The sequence below is a fragment of the Pongo pygmaeus genome, chromosome 6, assembly GCF_028885625.2.
Source record: "Pongo pygmaeus isolate AG05252 chromosome 6, NHGRI_mPonPyg2-v2.0_pri, whole genome shotgun sequence".
In the NCBI taxonomy this organism is placed as follows: Eukaryota; Metazoa; Chordata; class Mammalia; order Primates; family Hominidae; genus Pongo; species Pongo pygmaeus.
Genome location: NC_072379.2, coordinates 58,026,146 through 58,043,146, shown reverse-complemented (window position 1 = coordinate 58,043,146; position 17,001 = coordinate 58,026,146). Strand labels below are relative to the sequence as shown.

Genomic DNA, 17,001 nt, shown 5'->3' with positions numbered 1-17,001 from the left:
AGAGTGAGTTGACTTTTAATCTCTTTCCTGAGCAGAACCCAGCTACAGGAGCTACTGAATAGTTGATGTCTAACAAATGTATACTTTGGAGTCATCTGAAGTGACTGTTGTACTGACATTGGCTTCCAGGACTCTTTCCTGTCCACTTCCTGGTTTTCCTCCCAGCTCACTGGCTAATCCTTCTCTGCCCACCTCTTACTGTGAGAGTATCCTGCATGACTCATTTCTGAGATTTACACCGCCTATGGCTTTAAAGAAAGTCAATCGGAATTGATTCCCATTGGATGTCTTCAGTGCAGACCGACCTGCTGAGCTCAGATGTTCCTGTCCCTCTGTTCTCCTGATTCCTTTGCCTGTATGTCCAAAACAAAACTCTGGATGTTTTCAAACCACATGTGATCACAGTCTTCTTCACCACAGTTGGCACAAGCCTGCATCACTACTCATCCAGACTATTGCAAAATATCTTACCTGTTGTCCAATCTCGAATTCTTTCCCTCTGACAGTCTGTTCTCCACACAGCAATTAATGCAATTTTCTTAAAATAAAAATCAGATTATGCTAGTCCCTTCTCTAGAGTTTCCAATGGCTTTTTCTCACCAATTAAAATAAAACAGAAACTCTGTAGTGACTTGCAATACTCCACCTACCTCTCCCAGTTTACCTCTTTTCCCTCTCTTTTTCCTTCCCTCCAAGATCTTTCTTTTCTTGCGTGAAACACACCAATTTCCTTCCTGCCTTAGGGCATTTATCTAGGTGGTTCTCTCTGTATACCTCTTCCCTGTAGCCATACGTGGCTCCTTCTCACTAATCAATCCTCAGGTAAAATGTCATCTCTTTGGAGGGGAGTTGCCTAAATATTTGTTCTAAAAGTCTTCACCACATCCGATGCTCCCTCTCATCACCATGTTTTATTTTCTTTGTAGCCATTATCACGATCTAAAATAAGAGTATTTGCTTGTTTACGTGTGATTATCTCTTTCGACCCATTAGAATGCTGGTTCCCTGAGGTCTGGGATCTTGTTTGTTTTGTTTCTTTCTGTGTCTCTGAAATAGAGCCAAGGACTCAACAGGATCCTTGTACAAAACACAGCCCCCAGCATCTTTTGTCCTGGTGTCTCAGAGCCCACCTTTAGAACTTATGACTTTGGTTTTCCCTGCGTTATCAGCATATGAAATAAGGAAAATTTGTCTTCATCAGCTAAAGTCTTTTGTGAGATGACTTGAAACCAGTTAGGAAGAAGAGGGTATCAGGAAATGTAGAGAGAGGTAGTGAAAGGGGAGACGAGAGAGAAACAAAAGGATCTCAATTGTGCTGAGGTTTGGCCAGGCCAGGAGGGATCAAGTAACACCAAATAGCCTTTGTTAAAATAACAGAAACTTTGACAAATTAAGACGGAACTGCCTCAGACTGAGTTATAGGACCTTCTAGACTCAAAACCACCTACCCTTGCAAAATGGTGCAGTGTGGATCCTATTTCAGCTTGGGATAAGGTGCCATATGCTGATACATATGACGGCAATGCAGAGTTGAGATGAGGAAGACTCTGGGTTCGCCTATAAGAAGTCAACACCAAAGACATTTTTACCAAATGGAAAGGGCGATTTACAGGCATTTATAACTTATTTATTTCTGAAAGTCTCTAGAATTTTAAAGAGGATTACTGCCCCAAAGCTAATTCATTCAGATATCTGTGTCATTCCTAACAATCACTATCTCTTCATTCTCCATGTCTTGGAGAGTCTCTTCTGTCAACACAAAGCTTCTCTGAGTAAGGGGGTGTAAAAATCTCCAGCAAGGGTCAGGATGAAATAGGCTCAATGGCCCTAGGCTAGAAGATAGTACATGACCAAAGAACTAGGTAGGAAGCCTCTTTGCTTTCATCATAACTATCATTATTTTTCAGGTTCACTGCCTCTTCCTCCAAATCTACACACGGATTATTGCATTATTATTGTTACTATTTTCCCAGACATTCAGCACCTACCAAGGTTTTTCATTTTGTCTATTCCCTGGGCTTGTGGGTGTGGTGTCTGTCTCCGTGGCTGCTTCTGTGGCGCTATGACAGTATTAATATGACAAAGAGTTGGTCAAATAGAAATTATGTAAGGAGTCTCATTGTAATTCAGACACTTAATTTCCACTTAGCAGGAGATGCAGCCCTTGATGACTCACAGGTCGCGATCCTCATTCCCCTTCCTGGGTCACTTGTGTTTTTGGGTCTGTGGATAGACTGGCACTTTCTCCTCTCAAGTGCTGTAGCTCTTTACAAGCCTAGAAATTCAAGACTTTTGAAAAACGTTGTTAACATCCTTTTGGGAGAGTGATGGGTGAAGAGCCCCAGAGAAGGAAACCCTGTGCAATCATTAGTATCCAGAGGCCACTGTTGATGTGTAACTAAAGTTCAAGAAAATAATCAAGGTATGCCAGAGTCGTGGTAGATGGGTACCTGCAATAGACTTCTCAGTTACCACTGGTATCCCTTCCCCCATCCCAGCGTACCCTTCTCATGATTGTCACTTTAGGAGACTAGGAATATTGCAAAATAAACATCTGGAAATGTTGATAGTAAACATAGAAGAGAAATGTCTTGCAAAACTAGCCACAGGTCAGGAAACCCTAATCTTATCATGGGTCCTGGAGACCATAATGCCATAGACTGTTCAGATGGGTGTTACGTTACTGTGAACACAGATGTTTTCTTTCCATCCATTGTGGGCATCCTGTTTTGGAAAAGCCACTATAGCCAATGTCTAAAGCCTTGATCACTTTAGGACAGATTACTAAATACTTTTTACCTTAAAATAGAAGAGGGGGAAGGAAATCACAGCTCCTTCAGAGCATGGACAGCAGAGACATATAAATGTATTTATATATTTTTTTATTTACTTTATCAACTTTATTTATTTATTTATAAAATTTCCATGACCATAGGATGACCACGTAGAAGTGTGGACTATGGGTCACTAGCATCAAAATCTCTGGGGAGTTTTGCTTAAAAATACATATTCTGTCATAGCACCACAGAAATAAGGCCCCACCTTGACCTATATAATCTCCAAGGTAATACCTGGAGACCTACGTTTTAATCTATTCCCCAGACATTCTCAGGCACACCACATCTGAGAACCACTGACTGATGTTTGCTGATTTGAGTGCCAGGCCAAGGGTCAGCCTTCAAGGGATTGAGATTCATTTCTTTGTGCCTGCTTTTCTTTACCTGTAAAAGGGCATAGCTTGAAGTTTAACACAAAGTGAGCATACTTTTTCTCTTGGGGGTTTTTAACCTGGGGTCCACGGTTAAAAGGAGGAGTCAGAGTGTTCATTAGATTTTTCAAGGAGGATTATTGCCCAAGAAAAGTATGTTCTAACACCCGCTTAAATGCATGCTTTCCAGTTTGGGTGGGTGCTAAAAGAAAGGAATTGGCCGAGTGTGGTGGCACATACCTGTACTGTAGTTCCAGCTACATGGGAGGCTGAGGTGGGAATATAACTTGAGCTCAGGAGTTTGAGGCTGCAGAGAGCTATGATTGTGCCTGTGAACAGCCACTTCACTCCAGCCTGGGCAATGTAGTGAGACCCCATCTCTAAAAATGAAAGAGAGAAAGAAAGAGAGAAAGAGAGAGAGAGAGAGAACGAATGAAAGAAAGGGCACTGGGATTGGCCCAGACAGTGCATGGATCTCACTTTCCTTCCTATTTCTATTAATAAAGGAAGAATTTTCAACTTTGTAAGAAATAAGAAATTTAGAATCTTTTTACTCCTAAATCTACAGAACCCCTTGGACATCATAATATCTACTTTTCCTCTTGTAAGAATGGAAAAGAGGCTGGGTGCAGTGGCTCACGCCTGTAATCCCAGCACTTTGGGAAGCCAAGGCAGGTGGATTACTTGAGGTCAGGAGTTCAAGACCAGCGTGGCCCACATGGTGAAACCCTGTCCCTACTAAGAATGCAAAAATTAGCTGGGTGTGGTGGTGTGCGCCTGTAGTCCCAGGTACTTGGGAGGCTGAGGTGGCAGAATTGCTTGAACCCCGTTGGCGGAGATTGCAGTGAGCCGAGAGGCACCACTACACTCCAGCCTGGGCGACAGAGTAAGACTCTGCTCAAAAAAAATAAAAATAAAAGGAAAAGACAAGCCTGCATTATTTATAAATCATATAGTACTCCATGTCTAGAAAAATCAAAACTTATACCAAAGCATTTAAAAGAGTCGCTATGATCATTTTGTTAAAGTTTAGAGATGAATTTTACCATAAAGCAGGATTAACTGCACCTTTCTCTCCAGGATTCTGGTGTAAATAGAGAAACCACAGTCATGTATGGGCCTGAGAGGGACAGTAGAATGTGGAAGTGGGTTTGGAAACCAAAATATTATGTCAGCAGTTTTCTCTTTCATTTATTCACCCTTATCAAAACCAACTTTTTAACTCAGGGGCCCAGTTAATAAAAACATAGATAATTTCATTTGGAAGACCCAAGAGCTTCATGTTTGGGGTTTAAAAGAAATTCTTCTCATCCCCTCCGGGCAAAAGTGTTGGAGGGCGAATTCTCCTTGCAGAAACCCTCTTAATAAATCAGTACTGGTGAACTTCTCTGCTCAGTGTAAGAGAAGGTCAGTTATTAAACAGACACAGAGCTCTACAGCTGGAATCCTTGTGGAAAGAAATGAAACCACAAATACAATTCCTTAGTTTAAGCCTGCCTTTTTATTTCTAATACCTTCAAAACCTCTTCAAACTCATTCTTACTTTTGTAGTTCTTTTTTTTTTTTTCTCATTTAAACATGTTTTAACAATGAAAACAGCCAGCAGAGTATATTTTCAGGGTTATCCTACAGATATGTAAGTAATCCTTTTCTGAGGGCCTTTCTGTGGAATTGCAAAGTGCTGAGGGGAGACAGAGGGAGAATATTCAGAAAGCAGATACTGCAGTGTTTTGAACTTATCATGTGCAAAGGGACAACATTTTTCCACTGATTATGAAAGTCCCCATGAACTGCTTTTCCAGATAAAAATTCTCAGCAAATGATGGTCAGCTTCTGGCAGCCCCAAGTTGTCCTCTCTGTGAAATGGGGAGACCCACCAGGGGAGCCTCAGAAACCAGTGGCTTAGGGGTTCCAGGAAAGGGGCAGGCATTGACTTTGCAGGTTTGGCTCAGAGTGTGGCCCCTGATGAGATTTCAGGGTGTAAAAGGGAGGGGACGAAGACCAGGTGAGCAGTGTAAGGCCCTCTTAGGACCCGAGGGAAGTGGCCTTCTACATTTCTTACTTTTTGATGTTATGCCATAAAAATGCTCTGTTCTTCTCTGCCTCTACTCCAACCCTCATCCCTTGGAAAATCTCCCTGGTCAGAATCATGACGTTCCTAAGACCGTTGTCTTCCCACGTTGCCTCTCCTGATTCCAGGGCCGGTAACAGTGCTTGCTTCTGGACACATGGATTAACCCAGGTCATGAGGAACACTTGGATTATAAAAGGTGTTAGTGTATCAGTACAAAACAGTGAATGGTCGCATTCCCAACTTTGCTATCAGACAACTTTTAGTTCAACTCTCAGCTCACAGTGGCTAATTGAGAAGAAGGAAAGACTGCTGAAAGCTGACACTGTAAGGAAGAGTCTAGTCTGTTGCAGGCATCATTCTCCATCTCCCCAAAGAGCCAGGCAGGCCCAGAGCTTCACCTGATATTATTCTACTAACCCTACCCATGCTCATGAGTACACAGAGTAGAAAATTATCTCCAAACAAGGCTTGGACTAAGGGGCACAAATGAGCCCCCTATGGCTCAACATTTAAGGGGGCAATTATTCTCAGGGTTGGACAATTGCAGACCTGCCCCTGAGAGTGAGTACCTCCTTAAATTTTGTACCCTAGGCACCTCACTTGCTTCAACCTGGACTGGTCCAGTCACCACACTTGGTCAAAGGGGAAAGTAGGAATTTGGTTGATAATCTCCTTTAACCAAGGTTCCCCATAGAGCCTCCAGGAAAGGCCTCTTTCTTGCACATCATCAATTGGGTTGTCCACCTCTCCCAAGCATAACTGCTCTGAGCCAGTCTTGATCAGCTACAATGCTTTGTCTTGGCTCCACTCAACACCAGAACATGAATTCAGTGTAGTTAGTCTGACAACATCATTAGGCTCCAATCCTGTATAAACTTTTACCCACAAAAGTTTGGACCTCCTTGGCCGAGCACTATGGCTCACACCTGTAATCCCAGCACTTTGGAAGGCCAAGCTGGGAAGATCACTTGGGTCCAAGAGTTCAAGACCAGCCTAGGCAACATAGGGAGACTTTGTCTCTACAAAAAGTAAACAAAATTAGCCAAGCATGGTGGTGCACACCTGTAGTTCCAGCTACTCAGAAGGCCGAGGTGGGGGAATCACTTGAGCCCAGGAGGTCAAGGCTACAGTGAACTGAAATCATGCCACTGCACTCCAGCCTAGGCAACAGAACAAGACACTGTATCACCCTATCTAAAAAAAAAAAAAAAAATTGGACCTCCTGTCCCCTACCATTATTTGAGTTCTTCCTGTAGTGCCCACTCTAGTCAAAGAGATTGGTTAGAACTGACATCACCTTTCTTTGGACATGATAAAGTCCTGGTGGCAGTGTCTCTTTTTTTAGTGCACCTCAACAACCATGCAAGAAGTCCCAACAGGAGAATGTTTAGCTGCTCTCACCTCAAGTTCCAGTTTCCCTGGATGTCTCATGTAGGAAGCTGGTGACAATAGTCTAGGATCAGCTGCTCTGACATCCACCACAGAGTGCTCATTCTGCCATCCCTGCTGTGGGGGTCCAAGAAAAGGGGTGCAAGAGGAATCTGAGGCCCTCCAGGGAGAAAAGGTATAGTGTAGGGATGGAGAAGGCTGACCAATAGATTTCCTAGGATTTTCTTGTTATAGGTTTTCTAGATGCTTCAGATCTTAAGGAAGCTGCAGAAAAAGTGTGAGCAATAATACAAACGGGAAAAAGAACTTTCAGGAGGCAACATATTCAGGGAAGACCGAGCAGCCTGCGTTGCCACTAGTTCAGGCTCAGTTACATTTCTTTTTCTCTAATTAATTTATTACTATTATTATCATTGTCATTATTAGAGACAGAATCTAGCTCTGTCTCCCAGCCTGGAGTGTAGTGGTGCGATCATGCCCCACTGTAGTCTTGAACTCCTGGGCTCAAGTGATCCTCCACCTCAGCCTCCCACCTCAGCCCCAGTAGCAAGACTATAGATGTATGCCACCACGCCCAATCCCAGTCACATTTCTTAGGGACCTACTGTGTATGGGCCAGGTGCTAGGTGCTAGGGAGATGAAGATGTATAGCACAGTCTGTGCCCTGGAGAAGCAAATGGCTGCTGAAGAAGACAAGCATGAAGAGATTCTCTCCATAGCTGGCTTATTGCTGGGATAGAATCTGCTTCAGGATGCCAAAGAAGCACAGAGTAGTGGCCACCCCTATCCCAGCCTGGTAGCCCAGCAAGGAGACCATGGAAAAGATAATGCCTGAGCTGAGGATTGTATTCATTCATTCACACATTCATTTATTCAACAAATATTCCAGGAGTATCAACTGTCTTTCAGACATTGGTTTAGGTTTCAGTGGTACAATGACTTGCACATTTTAAGAAGTTAGAGAAAAAACACTATAGGAAGCAGAATTGATGATAATATTTTAGGGCTAATCAAATGGCTCTTGTGACCTCTTAATATCCACCCCCAAAGGTTTCCTGATGCCTCCACCATTATAAATTCATTCCTTTGTTTGAGACACATTCAGCATTGCCACATCCATGAATTACAAATAGGTTTTGACACAGGAAAGGCCAGTGAATTGCCTAAGGGTACTCAGTGCCAGGGTTGGGGTATAGGAGGTGCAGTAGTTACACGACAGGAGTCACCAAGGGCAGATCACTCCCTTGTCTTCTCTCTGGGAGCACCTGGAGCTGACTTCAGCGGGGCTGACAATTTAAGCCAGCGAATCCTGCCTGCACATGGTTCAGGATGCATGCTGCACCGGGTCACCTAGGCGGCCCCTCGTCCTCTGTCCACTGTGAAAACACGGGACACCCAGGTTGAAGGGAATGCTGAATGACACCATGTGGGTGTGCAGTGGTCTGTGACCAGAGGGTTCACTGGAAGCAATTTGCAAAGGAGGCCTTAGAAAACCACCTGGATGGTTATTGTAAATTAAAAAAGGAAGAGATGCCACTTTTTTCTGAATAATTTTTAATACTAGGTTTATGGCTGGGTACATGTGATAGTCATTACAGCTTATTTAACTCTGAAATTATCTGGCCCCTCAAACTCCATTGGGACTGTAGAAATCTTGGGTTAAATTTTAAAAACAACGTTTGAAAGAAGATGATATGCTTTTCCTTGAGGAGAATAAATTCAAACCTAAAAGAGGGGGAAAAAAAAAACCCAGCTCTCTCTAGGAAGGATCTCCATTGTTTCTTATATTTGCTATGTTTCCCATAACATGTTTGAGCTCAGAAATTCACCCAGGCACACAAAAGGTCTACTCTAGTCGGCTGTTGAGCCCCTCCATCCCTGCAATCCAAGTTGTGCCTTTTCTATTGGGTTGTTTGGAAAGAGTCCAAAAGCATTCTGAACTCTGAGCTCAAATCTCAAAGGTTTCCACTTTTTCGGAGCCGAACATTTCATCAGGAGCTGGGAGTGTGTGAGTGAGTTACACCGAACAGCTGCGCGGTACCCACCACCCTCTCCCCAAGGATGACACGCTCTGCAAAGGAGGGTGTTGTAAGCATTCCTGAGCAAGCCAGCTAATCTGGAGACCTAGCCTGTTGGCCGGGGGCTACTTCTAAGAAGCCTCCCTCTGGAATTACAGCATCTTATGACTTCTATCTATGAAGCCCCCCTTCTTCAGAGGAGCAGCTAGGACATGGGGTAGGGGAGAAGGCCAAATGGGTGAAAAAGGAATCTCTTGAGTCAGAGGGGAATTTCGTTTTGGGAACAGGATCTTGTCTCTCTTTAGCTGCTCACAGGAAGGAAAATGGGAAAGTAGGGCTTCTTTTCAAGCGGGGAGGCATCCAGCAGCCAGTGGAATGCCTGATTTGGAAGGGGCAGGAGGGAATATTTATGTCCTGAACAACAAGTGCAAATGTAAATATTCAGACCCTTTGAACTCTGAAATTGATTTCAATTCAGGCCAGCACTCCAAAGTTGTTTTATTGGGATGTCGAAGTGTTCTGGCACGTTGGTGGCTTAACGGCATCATCATCAGACCCAGACATTTCTGGGTCCTTGGCATTTGTCTGGGTTTTAGAAACACCGTACCCATTGGCGATGTCACTCCCTGATCAGAGGCACACTGGCCACTTTCAAACCTCTTGTTCTCTTACTCCTACTGGCAGAAGCAATGATGCTGGCGGGTCTTATCTGAGATCCGTGCCCAGCATTGGCTGAAGCTATCATCTCCTTTGTTACTTCCCAAGCAAGGCACAGGAAAGCCATCTTTACCTCACCTCTATTTAAAGCACAGGGTCCCTTTTGCCTATGTCACTGAAAAACAGCAGAAGCCTGGTATCTAGTGGATTCACCCAGCCCCGGTAATATGGTATAAGGAAAATCCTACAGAGAACATTTTCCCATTGAGCTTACAAAAAGATGTAAATTTGGAAAACTCTACCACATATCCATTTTGCACCAAAAATAGTAACATAAATAAAACATTTAAATAAGAAAACTAAAGTGGGGAGGGGAGATTTTGGGGGTAGAGAAGGGAAAGCGAAAGTCCATAGCTTGATATTAACCAAGATGGTCAATGGCTCATTTAAAAAGGAAGAAGTAGCTTATACAAAATCTTGCCAACCTGCCTTGAAGTGTAAAGGCTTGTAGAAGCTATTGAAAATTTTGTTTTATTTATTCCCCTTAGCAGAAGAAAAATCAATGGCTGCTTGGCAAGTCAGACGTAAATGAGTTATACAGGCCACTGACATGGTGGACCAAACTTTATAACAACCACATTTGCCGCTGTCAGGCCACAGGCTTCAGTGGCGCCAGCTGTAATTATGGCTGATCACCTCTAATTCAGAGCTGCCTGCCTTGATAAAGGTGTCACTCGGAGCTACTGTGGCATCAGCATCAATTGAGGATGTCAAGCCAAAGGGCAGCCTGCTGGAGAAAGCACTTCCCCACCCCAACCCCCAGGGTCCTGGAGACCCTTGGGCAAATATTTCTTTTTAACTCTTCACCCTGAGTACCGCCACACTCTCTGAAGCTGTGATTTAAATTCCAGGGGATTCAGATGAATATCCCTGACCTCCATCAGTGGACATCTTTAATCAGCTGAGAGATTTCTCCAAAAACACAGTTTAGAAGTCAAGATCCTCTCTGCTTTGCAACGTGCAAAGAGACAATGTTTGTCTTACCTACCTGATTCACTGGCCACAAAAGGCATTAGGGGCAATAGACTGTAGCACAAGCCATGGTCATTTTTGGAAAAGGAAAAAAAAAAATAATTGCAGCTTCATGCCTTTCTTCTGCTTTTGTGGTATTTAAAAGAAATTCTAGTGAACTTCCCATTTTCATGTTACTTTTTTCTTTTTGAAGGAAACATGAAGGGTGGGGAGAAATAGCAAAACGGAGATACGATGGGGTTAAAAAGCCCTGCTAATAGAGTAGTGTCGGGACTGTTGTCGTGGTGGAGCCCTGAGTGGGGAGGTGTGAAGTGAGGAGTAGAATTCAGCCATTAAAAAGGCTTCACTGTCATTTGTGAAGGATCATGCTTGACTGCCCCCACCTCCCCAGGCTGTTTTTCCTCACTCTGTAATTAAAAAAGAGACACACATACTGTCTGTTCTCCTCTTTAAAGTCACAGATGGCCCCACCCGCAGCAGCACCCCCTCCAGCGAGTTGAGTTGTGGGGGCACAGCCTGTCTTTCATTTTAAAGGAGAACTTGTCTTCCTTCCCTCTCCTTTGGAAGGTTCACCTGAGTGGAATGCTAATCTTAGAAAGGCAAGTTTTGTGTTTTGTGGCTGGGGTCTTTTTCCTTTAGCACATGACAGGGTGACCCATAGGGGCCAAGGGAGAAGTGACTGTGATTTCACAGCCCTTGGTGGCTCCAGACACGGGCACATGTTTGGACCAGAAGTGGTTTTGCCCTTGCTGACAGGGAGGACAGATGCGAGAGGTCTCCAGAGGGCTGGTGGTTGGCATTCAGCAACAGAAAATCCCATCCAGCTCCAGGAAAAAAGGGCCCTGGGCGATGGAAACCCTGTCACCTGGTTCTGAACCAAAGCCCAAGCTGCTAACTGAGGTTGGTTTTTCACACTCAGACCTTCCAACCTGCCATCTTTCACTCCCTGCTTCCCCATCTCTACACGTGTCTTGATGTTATTTCCCTTTCTCCAAACACAGGGCACTCTTTTTTTTTTTTTTTAAACCAGCATTTTTTTTTTTTTTTTTTTCCAGCAGAACCAGCTGACCCCTGCCTGCAGAACTCCGGGTCCCTCTTGGAGCTCTCTGATGGCAGCTGTAGGGCCATCCCCAGCGGCACTGTTTCCCCCTTTGTTTACCCGTTTCTAAGGGCAAGTGCACCACGAAGGCTCTCCGAGTCTGGAACTCAGCCTGGGGCTGTTTTGGTTACATTGAAGTTTTTGCTTCAGTTCTGCCAGATTTAAATGGTGACTTCACTAGCACTGAGCTAAAAAGGAGAAGGGGGAGGAGGGCGAGACCAGGAGAAAGAGAGCAAGTGAGCGAGAGCCCAGCCGGAGGGAGAGCCAGAGCTAGGCGCAAAAGAAGGGCCAGCACATTACATCATCGCTTGGCCTGGAATCAAATGGGAAGGATATGACTCACTCAAGCTAGTTAAGCTTTGGCTCAAATTCTACACACACTCATTCCAGAGCTCTCATGTTCTGCACCTCAGGAGGGAATTCAGCCTCAGTGATGTCCATGAGGTTTGTTTTTAATTTTATTTTCTTTTCTCCTGATTTTATAGATTTTTTTTGCCCCTACTGCCTTCTGTTTTTGAGCCTTCGTCCTCCTCCTCCTCTTCATTTTCTCCCCCTTCTCCCTTTCTGCCCGTCTTTGTTTCTCCTCTTCCTCCTTCTCCTCTTTCCCCAGCCCCTCCGCTCCTCTTCTTGCCCGAAGAGGCATTTCTTTTCACTTCGATCAGAGTTTTTGTTCTAGCACAGAGACCTGAATGAGTTGAACAGAGGCCGGGTTAGAGGAAAAAAAAAAAAAAAAAAAAAAAAAAAAGCAGAGCAAACCAAAGCAACCAGAGCAAAAGGGCCACAAATAAAAAGCGAAGCGAGAAAGAGCAAACTCGGGCGAAGTTTCTTTGCTGCGGTGTCGCTCCTAATCGGAGGAGACAGGGAGAGAGTTAAAATGCAGGAACCAATCGCTTGAATGGTGATGTAATGCAAGAACCGCAGGGTAGTTAAGTAATGTGAGAGCGAGGGGGTCAGGGTTGCAAAGCATTTACCTGCTCTCAAGGGGTTTTCAGTTTATCATCAATTGCAGTGACTGTAACCGGCTTCAGACTGCAATCTCTAATTATTCACAGACGCTCCTTTTTTATCTTGTATTATTAAAAGTAAAACTGTATTATGGTATTTTAAAATAACACGATATTATCACAGCTGTGTATTATTTTCTGCCAGGATTCTCTCTCTCTCTTTTTTAAATGGCTCAAAACTGTTGTCTTTTCATAAAAGGTGGAAGTGATGGTGTGGTGGTTGGTGGGGGGGTTGGGGGGGGCGATTTTTGAGTGTAACTGGTGAATTGTAAATGACTGGAAAACTGTGTGTGTGTTGTATGAAAAGTGAATGATTGTGCTGTTCCATTTATTATTAAGAATATACTGCAGGTTTTAAAAGTAATAGATGATGATCCTGAAAAGTAGTTATAGCCTTTCCCCTATTATTTCAGTGAAGGTTAACAGCAATTGTGCATTTGCTTGAACATGTTGACATTCTGTTGTTCCATGTGCTAATTAATCCGGTGCTATCTTTAAGACTTTTATGTTCTTGAATTAATTTTTTAGATGATATGCTTCAGTAGTGAGGGGGCGATGATGAAAACTTCTTGATTGAGTTGTCTTAGAAACAGTTAATATTTCAGAATAAGAAATTAACACGAAATACAGGGAGAGAGGGGCAAAGGATTGTGTTCTTAATGTTTTAAGGATCTCGTGTACTCAGAGAGAGAGACTTTGATGTTTTGAAAATTATTACCACATTTCTGTTTCATAGAATAGATTTCGTATTGTGATATGCTGCCTGAGTTGAGTGCTTTCTGACTCCATCCAGCATTACTAGATAGTAATAAACTGAAACCCGCTAAAACAAGAGGGCAAGCACTTTCTCATTCTGGAAACTTCAAAACTTCTCTTGGGCTTATTTAGATGTGATCATCCTACAGCTGGATGCATATTGAGGCATGAGGCACATACCAGAAAGGTGTCTATGTTTATTTATTTAACGCATGTTTTGGATATCATTAATTATGACTTTATGGATCTTCTCTCTTTCCTCCTTTTTTGGGCAGAGGTGGAAGTGGGGAGCAGTGGGGAGAAGTAATTTTTGGAGGAAGTAGCATGATGTGTGGGAAGGCCTGAGTGTTAATTCTGATGCTTGACCTTGAGCAAATCACTTAAACCACCTGGGCACTACTCTAAAGAGCAGGAAAGGGAAAGGTGGGCTAGAAGCTCCTCGCCGCACGGGGAACCAATCTTAGATGATCTCTGAAATCTCTTTCCACTCGAAAGTTCTATGTTTATATCCATGTTCTATACAAAAGTTTGTTACAGAGTATTTGGCATAGCTTTTCAGAGAAAAGCACATTTGAAATTCAGGATGAATTAGTACTTGAAGTGAATGGGGGAGGATGGACAGGAGTATATCTTTCCCCACTTGGAAGTTTGATTTTTATTGGTTTACTTCTCGCTTTTTGGCAAAAAAAAAAAAACATGGTAAACTTTTTAGTTTTCAAATGCTACCTTTGAGGAGACCTCAATGAGATAAATTACCTAGATGAGACTGCCAAAAAGAGTGGCAGAGTAGACAAGGGGGAATTCACCTGCCCAGAAACTTTTCTAAAAGATCCCACACATCCTTCAGATTCATCAAATGGTGCCAAAAATGCAGCAGACACAGACCTTTGTGCTTCAGTTGCTCACATGGAGCAGAACAGTATTTTTAATGAATTTATTCCCCCAAAGATTGCATGACTACTTGATAAGTTTCTATATTTTTAACATAAACTCAAGTTTTTAAAGGGGATTTAAGGCTACATTTGAAAACCTTCAAATATCATGAAAGGCAAAACTGTATGTGCTTGTTAGATAATTTTCCAGACAATACTCCTATTCTTCAGCCAAATTCCAGGGTAGTAGCCTTATTATAAAGTATATATTTATGTATCCGGGGTAGTAGCCTTATTGTAAAGTATGTAGTTATGTACTTATGGCCCAGCTTAATTGTGCACAGGGAAGGACCTATGCCTATCTGTGGGAAGAAATTACCCAGAGCTAAAATGAAACCAGTGGTGAAGATTATTAGTCATTGTGCATAGTTTGATGAGTGCCAAGTGTGTGCTTGGGACTCTTCAGGAATAAAGAGGGCATGACTACTTTTTTTAGAGCATTACAATTTATGTCGACTTGGCTCTGAATTGTTCACTCATATTCAGAAATGCTCTGCTTGTGACTGACAGAGACAAGGCCAGGAGCACTAGCCTTGCTGTGGCCTCTCCATGCCAGCTGTGATACCAGGTTGCACTTATATGATCTCAGCTCATTATACTTACCCACAGTAACCCAGAGGGCTAAAAATTATTAATTCCACCGTTTGTCAGCTATTTTGTTCTGTTTCATGGTTTTTGTTTTGATTTTTGGTTTTTAATTAAAAATTTTTATTCAGATAAGTATAAATTTACATGCATTCATAAGAAATAATATGGAAAGGGCCGAGTGCAGTGGCTCACGCCTGTAATCCCAGCACTTTGGGAGGCCAAGGCGGGTTGATCATGAGGTCAGGAGATCGAGACCATCCTGGCTAAAATGGTGAAACCCCGTCTCTACTAAAAATACAAAAAATTAGCCAGGAGTGATGGCGGGCACCTGTAGTCCCAGCTACTCAGGAGGCTGAGGCAGGCGAATGGTGTGAACCTGGGAGGCGGAGCTTGCAGTGAGCCGAGATCGAGCCACTGCACTCCAGCCTGGGCAACAAAGCGAGATTCTGTCTTAATAATAATAATGTGGAGAGATTCCCATGTATTCTTTGCCCAGTTACCCTCAACGGTAACATCTTGCAAAACTGTCGTAGTACATTATTACAATCAAAATATGGACACTGCTACAATCCATTGATCCTGTTCTGTGTTCCTGTATGAACAAGCACACACAGTTTTGCCTTTCATGATTTCTGAAGGTTTTCAAATGTAGCCTTGAATCTCCTTTAAAAACTCGTGTTTATGTTAAAATTATAGAAACCTATCAAGTAGTCATGCAATCTTTGGGGGAATAAATTTATTAAAAATACTGTTCTGCTCCTTGCGAGCAACTGAAGCACAAGAGCCTGTGTCTGCTGCATTTTTGACACCATTTCATGAATCTGAAGGATGTGCAGGATCTTTTAGAAAAGTTTATGGGCTATAAATTCTCCCATTTTACTTGTATTTGGGGTGTGTCTGTGTGTGTGTCTGTGTGTCCGTGTGTGTGTTTTTGTCAGTGTAAAAACTGAGAGTCAGGCTTACCCAAGTACATACAAGTTCTGGCAATTGGAGTCCATTTCACTCTAGGTCTAGCTCACCATCACCAACAAACTTTCCATCACCCTCTTGACTTGGTAAGGGAAGGGGCCTAATGCCCTTGCCTGTCAATGGAAGTCATCAAATACCCAGTTGGGGAGTCCTGGTGACAGTGACTGTGTTTTACCTTCCCTTGGACATGGCCTGTCCATGGGCTTTGCCTTCCACAGGGGTCCCAGGGGCTGTGCTCCACAGGTGAGCAGGTAGAGGAGGAGAGATGGCTTTGCTAGCATAACAGAAGAGGCACCAATCTCTTCTCTCTACCCACAAGACACAGAGCAGAACAGTGCCAGCTGTCCATGCCTAAGCATCACCATAGTTGATGCTGAACTCACATTCTTCCTCCTTACCCTCCCGTGTTTCCCTTGGTGAGCCCTTCTATGGCAGGGAGGATGGGGATAACATCAAGCAGACGTTGCTAGTCAGAGAAGCAGGGTGGGATCTCCTGAAAAGAGCATGGCCTTTGGGGTTAAAAAGTCCTGGATTCAATCACTCTTCTACTTACTCGCTGTGTGACTTTGACAAGCCACTTCACCTCGCTGTGCCACAGTTCCTACCTTCTCTGAGAATTGTGGATAACCACACTGACCTCATGGAGCCATTGCGAGGGGTGGAGATAAGGTTTTAAAGCCCCTGGCACATAGTGAGATGATGGGGAAGAAATGGTGGTGGTTTCTGTTGTTGAGGATTCTGTTAGATAGGATTCTCCTCGCAGCAGTCCCTGCTGCAGGTATGGCCTCCCTGACTCTAACTGGGCTTCTTGTTCCAGCATCACTCAGCCTTCTTCTTTCTCTAGCCTTTCTTCTGTTATGCCTCTTTTTAAATTCAGGAAATCAGGCAGGTTTGAGATCACACAAGGTCCTAGAAACACAGAAGTAAAAGGACCATTCTGACTAAAGTGAGGTGAGGATACGACTGATTAAAATGCCAAATTTCCCATGATCTGGGTGGAGGGAAGGACACAGGACATCACAGTTTGGAAGAAAGGATGCTTACTGCCCATTCATGCTCATGTGGCACTGTGAACAAGAAAATAAAGCGAGATGGAGGTGAGTGAATTCAGTTATGAGAACTGAATTCTATTCCTAGCTTGACTAAAAGAAGTTTGTAGGCCGGGCGTGGTGACTTGTGCCTGTAATCCCAGCACTTTGGGAGGCCAAGGCAGATGGATCACCTGAGGTCAGGAGTTCAAGAGCAGCCTGGCCAACACAGTGAAACCCTGTCTCT

General features: G+C 43.6%; 1 protein-coding gene across 4 annotated transcripts in view; it reads left to right on the top strand.

Annotated features, from left to right (window-relative positions):
* Positions 1–17,001, top strand: part of CREB5 (cAMP responsive element binding protein 5) — a 415,375-nt gene that overhangs the window by 264,354 nt on the left and 134,020 nt on the right. The window contains exon 1 of one of the 4 annotated variants that reach the window (XM_054495796.2): positions 11,738–11,921. The exons of the other annotated variants lie outside the window; for them this stretch is intronic. Within the exon in view, the coding sequence (XP_054351771.1) occupies positions 11,875–11,921 (47 nt within the window). The 5' untranslated portion in view covers positions 11,738–11,874. Of the gene's footprint in view, positions 1–11,737; positions 11,922–17,001 lie in introns of those variants that run through there. 4 annotated transcript variants of the gene reach the window in all.